Raw genomic sequence first — 12236 nt, forward strand, 5'->3', positions numbered from 1 at the left:
AGCTTCTTTGATGTTTCCCTGTGCCAGTTTGTTTTGGAAGGTGCTTTAATGGTCTTCCCCTATAAAAATAACACTTTAAAATGTATGTAGGTATCTCAGCTCTCCACTTAAAAAAATGAGCAAAGTTGTTTAATGATGCTGTTCAAGGTACATTAACCTTGTCTGCTAAAGCTCTGACTGGCTCTTGCAGGTTTTATTCTCATGTTTATGTTGCAGAGATATCCCTGGAGCCTTTCAGAGATGGGTATCTTTGGAGAGGAGAGGAATATTTAGCAGTAATTGTTGTTCTCATCAGAAATCCACTGAACCAGCTCCATCCTTTCTATGGAGATGAACTTGGGAGGAGAATTGGGACATATTAATTAAATAAATACAAATAATAAATAAATACATGTAAATATTAAACAAAAAGAATTTAAATGCCTAGGTGAAAATATTAAATAAATAAATGCTCCTTTGGCAAGGTTTTTTTTGGCATTGTCCAACAGGGTGTTTCCCTCTCCCTTTTGTCCCAGTGCTTATGTGTTGACCAATTGGTTTTTTAAGGAGAAAACCAGAAAAGTCTGGTCTAGACTTTGTTCTACAGCAATGTCATGTCACTATTTGCTTTAACCCATCCTTGCAGCAGAAACACAAACTCAATTCCTCCTTTTTTTACCAGGCAATAACTGATAACAGGATACTGGGAGGGTATGGAGTAAAGGCATTTAGTAAAACCAGCATCATGGCCAAGAGCAAAAGATGCTCCCAGTGCAAGAAAACCTCCTGGAACTGGATTGAGGAAATTTGGCTATGCTATATTCTTAAAAAAAATTAAAGCTATTTGATGGCACAAATGTTCCTGATCTCCCCAGATGAAGTGTTACATAAGCAACAAGTTTGGAAGCAACCTTGAATGTGAAGGAATAGCCAAGAATGGGTAATGTCTTAAAAAATTGGATTATTTTCTGGTTTTGACCATTTAATAGCACTTGGTTTATTTTTAACAAGCTCGAGGTGGCATAAAGGACTTCATGTAACGACATGAAAACCTGCTGTTCATCTTTCAGGGTAATTTTGGTAAAAACAGGCAGAAAAAGGTGGAGATTTGTTGATAGAAATGAGACATTCAAGAGGAGAGGGTCACTCTTAATTCACTTTATGGGCAATCAAGAGTTGGCATCACCTCTGGAGGGCGAGCCTGCCCTGGTGGCTCAGGGTGAGATGGATTGTCCTCTGGAGGACCCTCTCCATCCCTCCTCTGCTGTATTTCTTCATTTTCACTTAGCTGAGTGCATATATCATAAACTCCAGCCTGCACAAGCCCTCTGTGAAGATGTGACATAAAAACCTCTCAGCCTGCTGTGGAGAGAATGTGACAGACACGGCATTGTTGGGGATCTCACAGCTTCCCCTCTTCAAAAAATCCCCTCAGAAAAGGCAATCTTCCCTTAAAACAGAAAAAATACCTTCCATGGCTGGTAAAAAAAAATCCTTAAGTATCTCTAATTATTTTGATGCTTCAGGTGGAGAAGAAAGGACTGAGAAGTTGATTTTCTGATTTTTCTTGTGGAATCCTCCATTATCAATTGCATGTGTTGCTGTGGGGCAGAAGCCTCTCAATAAGCTAAAAAAAGTGATCCTCATTTTCCCATTGGTTCAGAAACAAGAGTTGTGCTTTACAGACTGAGTATTAACATTTTGCTTTGAAAACACTGATGTAGAGTCCATAAAAGGGATTTTAAATTTTTTTTTTCATTCAGCCCCAATTCTGACCAGCCCTGACCATCTAATATGGGTTTATGGCTGTTTTATTAATCAAGGAGGTCATGTTCACCTGGAGGGTGACTGGCAATACTTTGGTATTTTAAGGCATGATGGAAAAAAACCCCAACTTTTCAACTTAGTCTTTAATTATTTTTCCTTGAAAAAGGATGTAATATATTGCTGGTAAAAAAACCCAGCCTATAAATCTGAGAGTCTTTTAGATAGGCACAAGCTCTTCGGGAAATACATTTCCAAAGTAACGGCAACATTTCAGTGATAGCTGAAATAATTTTATTTCATAAGGAAATTTAGGATACTTTGATCTCAAGTCACTGCCAAAATGTGAAATACTGCTGCTTCCGGAAATGAAAGAGCCTTTATGGGTTTTTATTGCTCACCATTTCTTTCTTCTGTGCAAATCCCCCAGGAGCTGGCTGCAATTCCTGCCCTCCCTGATCTCCAGATCCCCAGAATTCTCTCTTCACCCAGGATTTGAACATTTCTTGAGGTGGGCTGGGAGGAGCTGGCAGGGGTTTGGTGATGCTCTGCTCTTTCCATTATCTGGATGTCCATAGTAAAAATCAAAAATTGATTTAAGAAGTGGGGGAAAGGAAGAAAGGAAGAAAGGAAGAAAGAGGGAGGGAGGGAGGAAGGGAAGGAAGGGAAGGAAGGGAAGGAAGGGAGGAAGGAAGGAAGGAAGGAAGGAAGGAAGGAAGGAAGGAAGGAAGGAAGGAAGGAAGGAAGGAAGGAAGGAAGGAAGGAAGGAAGGAAGGAAGGAAGGAAGGAAGGAAGGAAGGAAGGAAGGAAGGAAGGAAGGAAGGAAGGAAGGAAGGAAGGAAGGAAGGAAGGAAGGAAGGAAGGAAGGAAGGAAGGAAGGAAGGAAGGAAGGAAGGAAGGAAGGAAGGAAGGAAGGAAGGAAGGAAGGAAGGAAGGAAGGAAGGAAGGAAGGAAGGAAGGAAGGGAGGGAATGAGAAGGGATTAATGTATAAAACAAAAATACAAAAATAAGAAAGGGTTAATGCATGTAATAGCAGCTTTCAACCCTTCCCTGTGCTGGCTGCTGATAAATCCATGGGGCTGACAGCTCTGCCCTGTTATCCTGAGATTCATGGCTGGGGCTCCCACGTGAAACACCTGTCCAGCTTTTCCTGTGGCCACCAGACATTTTCTGCATATTTACAGTGCCTGAGTGCGCTTGTTTCCCCCAAGATAAATAAATATACTGCTATTGGCAACAGCTGTCTCCCACTTTTATCCCTTTTTTTGCCCCCCACATTTAGCTGTCAGTCCTATTCTCCAAACAAATCATCACCCGTAAACCTCAATGAACAGCTTGATTTGAGCAGCTTAGACATTATTCAGCAATTAAATGGGGCTCTGGGCTGCCACCTTCTGGGAATAGACTCACCCAAGAAGCTCACACCCCCCAGCAAATCGCCACGTGCTGGCTGTAGGATCTCTCTTGGCAGGAACAATAGATGCCAAGCAGGATATTTTTCCCAAAATAGCCATGTCTTTTTTTTTTTTTTAGCTTCCCACACAGATGTCCAGACTGTCACAGTGCTAAATTCTGCTTTTCCCCAGCTGAAATTCTCTTTCTGGTGGGGAGGTTTTTCCCTGGGTGTTGCCCCCCAAGGACAGGGATATTTGTGTGCCTGCAGCTGTGAGCTGAGTTTGACATTGGACATCAAAGGTTTTAAGCTGTGAGTTCACTCAGGAGCAGATAATTTTGCCTCCTGCTATTTTGCTGTTGGGAGGAAAAAGATGAAAAGCGTCATTTTAATCCCATAAATGCAATATCCTCACGGCTAGAGGTCTGTGTGAGGGAAGAACCCTGATTTACCTTCACAATGCACAGGATTTCGGGTGTGATTTCTTAGTATTCAGTTCATGGGTTATCCATATTTGTGCAAAGTATAAGAAAGACTAACCTCATTTATTCATGCAAAATAAAGAAGGGTTGTTGATGCTCATCCCAAGCACTTGGCTTTCCATTTGGATGTGTGCATTTGTGAACTTAGTGCCTGGCAAAGCCTGAAGCCTCGAGAAAATCAGAATATTGCACCTCTTCCCCCAAAACAACCTCATAGAGCAGACTAAATTTTTCACAAACATTCCCAAATGTGCCTCAGTTTTGGCTGAGCTCATCAGTGCCTCTTTTCCTTTTCCTTGCCCCTTCCTGCCATTTTGTGGTGAAAGCAGTGCTGACACTGGTTTTGGGTTATTTTCCCTGACAATATCTGGGGACTTTCATAACTTCCTGCATTTCCTCATGGGGTGGTGCCATGGTTTTTCCCCAGACAAGAAGGCAAGGGGAAAGTCAGTGCATCACAATGGGGAGATCCTTGGAGAGGTGCCACCTCTTACAGAAAGGAGAAAATAAAAATGTCTTCTTTGACATTGAAATGTCTTCTTCTTCAGAAGAAGAAAAAATGTCTTTCTTCTGAAAGAAGAAATTTCTTCTTTTCAAGAAGAAATGTCCTTTGGAGGTCACAGGAATTTTTTTGGGTAACTGTGAGTTGGCCCAAACCAGTGCTCTGAGCCATAGAGAGGACAGGACAGAGTTTTTTAAGAATTCAGGCAAGATGATTGGCTTTTCTTTCTAAAGCAACCACACAGCTGCAGTGGAAGAGTGGGATAAAAGGTATTTTCAGGACCAAGAATTGCTTTTGGGTCACATCTACCATCAGGTCTATTTGTTGGGGACTTTTCCCAGCCAAGTGCTCCACTACAAATTTGTCCCTTCCTGGTGCCCCTCTTTTTTCTCCATCTCCTTTGGACCTGAAGATACAAAAAAATTAGTCTGTTTTCCTCCCAGATAACTGCATTTTGGAGAAAGCAGCAGCTTTCAGAGAGGTTGGAGGCAGTGCAAGAACCATCTCCTCAGTTTATGGGCTGTGCAAAATCCAGGTTTGCTCCCTGGCTCAAATCAAACAAGAATTTCCACATTTCTGTGCATTCAATCATCATGGGGGTCAGTCACCTCAGCACAGGAGGCAGCTAGGTTAGAGTGCACAGCACTCTAACAGGAACATGTTAAATAAAATAATAAATAAATAAATATATTAAATATGTTGGTGAATCTCCACATTGAATTCTCGATGTCCCTTCTGAGGATGTGATTCTGTGGTGACCAAAGGCAAAGAGACACATCATTCTGGGACAGTTTAGTGTATAATTTAAAAATGTTAAGTTTTGTATTTATCTTTCTGCTTCCAGAACAGAGGAATAGCTGGAAAGGGGATGGAAATCCCCATTTAGACAGTGTGGTTAGGCATGAGGGGTGGGAAGAAAATGCCCTGAGTGTGCCAGAGTTCACAGAGGAGAAAAGATCCTGCGTTTCACTCGTGGCGCCTCATCTCCAGTGAAGATCTCCCTGCCAGTGACCTGCTTCTCTTCCCCTCCAATGCATTCCTTATCCAAAATCACAAAACTCAAAAAACCATCAAATCACAACAAGGCTCATCAAACCACCTTGAGTTTCTTCCAGGGACTGTGCGGCAGAGGGCAGTGTGAGGAATGCCACCTCTCCTCTCTGCCTTTCATTTCTCCTTCCCTTCCCGTGGGGTTTTTCAGGGGTGGGGACATCCCTGGTACTCCAGAGCTCTGTTCTGCTGCCCGCAGGTTCTCGATGTGAGTCCCAAGCAGGATGCACCATGTCTCCCCTGCACCAGCTCTGACCATGATGGCCACCCAGACAGTGCCTCCTCCTCCCTACCAGGACACCCCACAGGTGAGTGTCCCCCAGACCCCCCAGGACCCCCAGCTCCTGCATTAATTACCTTGATTTCCCAAATAACGCCCATTACAAAATATTTCACCCCAGAGCATTCATCTCAGAACTGGCAGAATTAAAACCTCTTCAGTCAGTCTGCAAGATGGAAAGATTTTGGGTTAAACTATGGGGGTTTTTCCCTTTTTTTGGCTTGTGTATTAAGCTGTGCCAAGGGATATTTAGGTTGGATGTCAGAAAAATGGTTTTTTACTGAAAGAATGGAATGTTCTGCCCAGGGAGGTGGTGGGGTCCCCATCCCTGGGTGTGTTTAACAAAGTCTGGATGTGGCACTGGGTGCCAGGGTTCAGTTGAGGTGTTGAGGTTGGACTCAATGATCTTGAAGGTCTCTTCCAACCCAGTGATTCTGTGATTCTCTAAATTCTGTGATTTTGGGGTCTTTGGGTCTTCTTGGAAAGCTGGCACAGTGGCATGGTTGCCACCAGCAGGTGAATTAGCTAGAAAGACGAAATATTTAACTAAACCAGGACAGGTTTAGTCATAGGAATGGCCTTTGATTTATTTCAATGGCATTTTTTAATAACCTGTGGCAGGGGAGATAGAAGATTTCATCTCCAATGGTGCTCTAAGCAGCCAAATAACTTTTTCAAGCATCATTATGGAGTCAAATTATTACAAAAAGAGGAGTTTGTCTAAGAGAAACTCTTCTGGAGCACCCCAGAGGGCTGGACTTGGGAGTTGAGGATGGATTTGGGGGATGGTGTTGCACCTTGAAGCCTAAAAAATGGATTTTGGAGGTGGTCCTGCACCTCAAAGCCTAAATTTACCTCTAAAAAATCCTGAGATTTTTTAGGGATAAATTTATATCACATTTCTGCTTTCCCAGCTACAATGACTAAACAGGGGTGATCTGTATTGTGCATTGAGCCAGCTCCCTGTTCAAAGCAGCTTTTTTTTTTTTTTTTGTGTTCATGTGGAAGATTTCAAGCTTTTCCTTACTTGCTGCGTTTCTCATTTGTGAAAGCAGAAAAATCTCCCCTCCCAACAAAAAAAAAACCCCAAACCAAACCAAAACAAAAACCCACAAAAATATCCCACAAAAAAAAAAAAAAAAAAAACTAAACAAAAAACCCAAATGAAAAAAAAAAAAAGAAAAAAAGAAAAAATAAAGAAAGAAAACGAAAAACCCACCAAAAATCTCACCCCCCCAAGCCTGTCCTCTGCAAGCTAAAATAAATAAATTGACTTTTACACGCCCCCTTGGAGCCACCCGTGTCTCCTTTCTCCTCATTTCCTTCGGTGGGGAAAGGTCACTCCTCACAAACGACACTCGCTGGGGTTTTATGGCTCCTCCAACTTCTGTGTCATCATTTCCTCGCTTCGCTGCTCTGCCTTGAGTAGGGCTGGGGTTTTTTGGTTTTTTTTTTCTTCCTCCAAAATTTTTTTCCCTTTTCTCGCTTACACAGCGGGGGAGCCACGGCACCGTTTGGGTCCTAATGGGCAATTTAAGGGACTTTTTAAAAATAGCCACATTTTCCCTGGCATCCTTTGGAGATTTCCCCTCTCCCTTCTCCCTCCTTGTCCCTTCTCTGCCCCCTGTTTGAATATATTGAATTTTGGGCACCCTCAGGAGCTTTGCTGACCAAATCCTTCCTTTTTTTTTACCTTATCAAGGAGGTAAAAAATTGCTCGAGCGTTTAGTGGGTTTGGAAGGAAAAGCTGCAGCCAAGAATTGATTTTTTTTGTTTTTTTTTTTTTTTTTTGGGCTGCTGTGAACTTTTCACCTGAAAATTTGGGATTTCCAGGGATTGGAAAAGCAAATGGCACAAATTTCTTCTCTCCAAAAGTGGGGAAGAAACGGGGAGGAGTGGATAAATGGAAAAATTATTGATTATCAGAGCTACAATGAGCTCCTCCTCGTCAAGGGAAGCACTTGGGGCAGAAAAGTGCTAAAAAAAGGGATTTGGGGAGCTTTTCTCTGTTTTACAGCAGAGGCTGTGCAAGCTGTCACCCTCAGTGTCAGAAACAGCAAAAATGAAGCAGAAATGATGGGAAAAGCTGATTTTTGGAAGGAAAAAATGCTTCATTAATCCCTGGAATCTGTTAAAGGAGCGGAACATGGAGCATCTTTCACACCAAGCATGATCTCATGGAGTTCTCTACCTGTTGAAAATTAAAATCTGCATTAAAATCAGTTTTCTGTAATGAAGGACAACTAAAAGCTGAGGAAGAATCTTCAGCCATTTCAATGGAAAAAAAGAGGTTTTTTAAAAATAGGTATTTTTAGCATCGAAAGTGATGAAAGCAGCTTTGCCCTTCCAAAAAAATATTTATTAGGTGGTCACAAGAAGGACAAAAAAGGGAGGAAGGGGGATTAATTAATTAATTAACTAATTTATTTATTTATTTATTTATTTATTTATTTATTTATTCTAAAAATATATTTAAGAAAAAGTGTTGTTAAAAATTGGGTTAATTTTTAATGAATTTCAGCACAGAAAGTGATAAAAAGCATCTTCCCCCCGAGTGGTTACAACAGGGACAAAAATGAGCAATAAATAAATACATTATCAATGTATTTTCTAACAATACAATTACTAATAATTGTAATAATGCAATTACTCTATAAATATATTTTGAAAAAAAATTAAAAATCAAATGGAGAAGTTGATTTTTCCTATTTTTCAACACAGAAAGTGATAAAAGTATCTTTCTTCCTCCCCTCCTCCCCATAAAAAGTGCTTTTTTGGTGATTATAACAGAGACATATATATTTTAATTTATTTAATTAATTTATTTAAATTTTATATTTTCTATATTTAAAACGTATTTTAAGGATATTTTGAACAGAATTTAATTTTTTTTTCAACCTTTTAGCATCTCTTTTTGTATTTTCTACATTTTAAAGCATTTTGGATTTTTAGTAATGTATTTTTTACATTTTTCTGCATTTTAAATACATTTTTAGCATATTTATAAAACATTTTTGGATTTTCCCATATTTGAACATATTTGTAACATTTTAAAGCTTTACTTTTCAATATATTTGTAAACACATTTCGAACATATTTGAAACATATTCTAACAGATTTTGAACAGTTTACATAATTATTGTGACCATTATAATTTTTTCTTCACTTTTTTGCTGTTTTTTAAACATAACTTTTTGTGCTTTTTATTTTCCTTTCCCATTTACCTTTTCTCCCTCCTCCTCCAACTATTTTTGGCCATTTTCCATGGGAAAAAGAAAGCAAACCGAAACCCACCTGTGTTTTTTTATCAAAATTTACAACTTTTACACCCAAATATTTCCTCCTATTTCCCACTACCAGGAACCTGCTGCCTTTTCCCTCCCCACCTGCTCCCCTAAATTTCATTTTTGGCTCCATTTTTCCCCCTCCTTCCTATTCAGCTGCAAACCCCCCCATCTCAGCATCTTCTCCCCTCGTTTTCCATAGACTTGGAATTATTTTTTACTTATTTTTTGTTCTTTTCTTTAGTCCAAGGTGAGGTAATGGCTTCAGAGCAGCCCCAAAGGAAGCTTTATATTTTTTTTTTTTGGGGTAATAGCTCAATTAGTTGCAGACTTGGCTGGAAATATTCAACTTGGCAGGATGCAAAAAGGGCTTTGGAATCCTGGTAAATAAGTGTGATGATGGGGGGAGGATAAAAAGGGAAAATAGGGAAAAGGTTGGGAGGAAAAACCATTTTTCCCTGCATAAATGTAATTTTCCATGGAGATAATAGGGAGAAAAAAAAGGGAAAAAAGATGAAGAGGTATTCAGTGGATTATCCCAAAATCTGCTGCATTTTTGGTTTTAAATGGAAAATGGGAGGGAAAAAAGGAGAAATCCCAACTGCTGTGATCAGGAGGGGAAGTGAAGCCCAAATTTCTCTCATTTCTGTAGCACCAGGGAGGGGAAGAGGGACAGAAATTGAACCTGTGGGGAGAGCTGGAAATTAAATAGAGCCAAGTGAATTTGCAGGTGCTGGAGCCCAACTTTGGAGTTATGAACAATAAAGGAGATTGAAAAGAAGAAAAAAAAAATGGAAAAAAAGCGACAGCAAAAGGTCAGGCAGGAGATATTAAAGGCAAACATTTTAAAAGCAAAAGGTGTCATGATTTTGGTCCAGCTTGGGTTTATGAAGTTTTACATATTTTTGTATAAATATACATATTGCATTTACACCAATAATGACACAATTATTTATATGAACATTTTTATATATTAACAATCACAAATAAATTTAAAAATATATTAGACAAATAAAATATACATATAAGTATATGTATCTTTTATTCATTTTATATAATAATATTTATATATTATTCTATATATATATAGAAATATATATAAAAATATCAGACAAATAAATAAAAATATTATTTATATCAAAAACAAACAGGAAGATATAAATGTATTAGACAAATAAATTAATTATATATATAATATTTAGCAATGCTATATTATATAATAAATAAATTATATGTAAAATTATATATTATATATAAAATTAGATATAATTTTTATATAAATATAACATTATACAAAAATTAAAATTATGTATAATAAACTATATATATATAACGTTTAGCAAGAACCAGAGCTTCCTTTTGCTCTGTGCCTCAAGGGAAGACTGAACATTTACAGGTAAAAATAGGCAAATCCTAATTTTTTCACACATTTCAGCAGACAGGCAGGCAAACCAACCACTTTGCAACAGTTTTTCACTGGGATTTTAGGCTGAAACCTCTGGATTTGAGGTGCTGCTGATGCACCCCAGTTGTTTCAAATTCTCCCTGATTTTTTTTTTAATGGAATCTTGTGTTGATAATGCAAAGGCCAGGTTGGACCTGTCTGAAGTCTGACAATGAGTAATTCAGATTTTTATTTTAAAGTGAAAACTGCCCCTAAATAGGTGTTGCCCTGTTCCAGAAGGTGTTGGAAGGATGCTCAGCGATTCACAGGAGCACAAGCGCATCTCCCATCTTAAAAATCCATATTTACCTAAAATCATGGCTGTTTTTAAAACAAGCACAATGTTTGTAGTCAGGGTGATTTATTTCACATTCCCATTTGGGGCTAATGTTGGGTGATTTGGGCATGGGCACCAAAAAAATTAGATTTTTTTTTTGGCTGTCTTCTCCCAGCTCTGCTCTGAGGTGACTCATTGAGCTGGAAGAGGCTCACCTAATTTGGGGATAAAATTGAAAATGACTCTGTCTAGACAGTAATACCTGCCTTGAAAGGGCTCTTGGCAAACCATGGTGCTGCAGCTGATTTAATCTGGGACTTGTGTGAAACTTCCCTGCCTAAATTACCCCACGCAATAAAGATGGTGGGAGTTTTTTCCTGTATTTCCATGGGTGAAAAGTTGGGGAAAATTGTAAAAATCTAAACCTTCTCTTTCCAGGCAAAGATAAAATGCCTGGGTGTGTTTTACCTGCCCCACCAGAGCGCTCCATCCCAAACTCCCAAAATCCTGCGCAGAATGCCATGAAACCCATCAGGAAAGCACAACAAATCCTGTTCTAATTTTATTGTATTTTATTTTATTTCACATTGTTTTTCCCCCCTCTCCTGTATTCCCTGCCCTCTCCAGATGACAGCCACAGCCCACCAAAGCCTAGAACACTGCATCCCAAACTCCCAAAATCCTGTGCAGAATGCTGCGAAACCAATCAGGAAAGCACAACAAACCCTGGTTTTATTTTACTTTATTTTATTTTATTTTATTTTATTTTATTTTATTTTATTTTATTTTATTTTATTTTATTTTATTTTATTTTATTTTATTTTATTTTATTTTATTTTATTTTATTTTATTTATTTTATTTCATTTCATTCCACATTTTTTTCCCCCTCTGTTCTTTATCCCCTGCCCTCCCCAGATGACAGCCACAGCCCACCAAAGCCTAGAACACTGCATCCCAAACTCCCAAAATCCTGTGCAGAATGCTGCGAAACCAATCAGGAAAGCACAACAAACCCTGGTTTTATTTTACTTTATTTTATTTTATTTTATTTTATTTTATTTTATTTTATTTTATTTTATTTTATTTTATTTTATTTTATTTTATTTTATTTTATTTTATTTTATTTTATTTTATTTTATTTTATTTTATTTTATTTATTTTATTTCATTTCATTCCACATTTTTTTCCCCCTCTGTTCTTTATCCCCTGCCCTCCCCAGATGACAGCCACAGCCCACCAAAGCCTAGAACACTGCATCCCAAACTCCCAAAATCCTGTGCAGAATGCTGTGAAACCAATCAGGAAAGCACAACAAACCCTGGTTTTATTTTACTTTATTTTATTTTATTTTATTTTATTTTATTTTATTTTATTTTATTTTATTTTATTTTATTTTATTTTATTTTATTTTATTTTATTTTATTTTATTTTATTTTATATTTTATATTTTATATTTTATTTTATTTTATTTTTATTTTATTTCATTCCACATTTTTTTCCCCCTCTGTTCTTTATCCCCTGCCCTCCCCAGATGACAGCCACAGCCCACCAAAGCCTAGAGCGCTGCATTCCGAACTCCCCAAAATCCCATGCAGAACACTGCAAAACCCGTCAGGAAAGCACAACAAACCCCGTTTTTTTTTTTTTTAATTTTTAATTTTTTTAAAACTTTTTTTTCATATTCTTCTTTCCCTCTCTCCTTTTTCCCTGCCCTCCCCAGATAACAGCCACAGCCCAGCAAAGCCTAGAACGCCGCATCCCGAACTCCCCAAATCTTGC

General features: G+C 38.3%; 1 protein-coding gene across 1 annotated transcript in view; it reads left to right on the plus strand.

Moving 5' to 3' along the window:
- The window catches only part of PKNOX2 (PBX/knotted 1 homeobox 2), a 108217-nt gene that overhangs the window by 72163 nt on the left and 23818 nt on the right, over positions 1–12236 (plus strand). The window contains exon 5 of the mRNA XM_058819063.1: positions 5371–5479. Within this exon, the coding sequence (XP_058675046.1) occupies positions 5396–5479 (84 nt within the window). The 5' untranslated portion in view covers positions 5371–5395. The remainder of the gene's footprint in view (positions 1–5370; positions 5480–12236) is intronic.

Source organism: Ammospiza caudacuta, chromosome 23 (assembly GCF_027887145.1).
Source record: "Ammospiza caudacuta isolate bAmmCau1 chromosome 23, bAmmCau1.pri, whole genome shotgun sequence".
NCBI lineage: Eukaryota > Metazoa > Chordata > Aves > Passeriformes > Passerellidae > Ammospiza > Ammospiza caudacuta.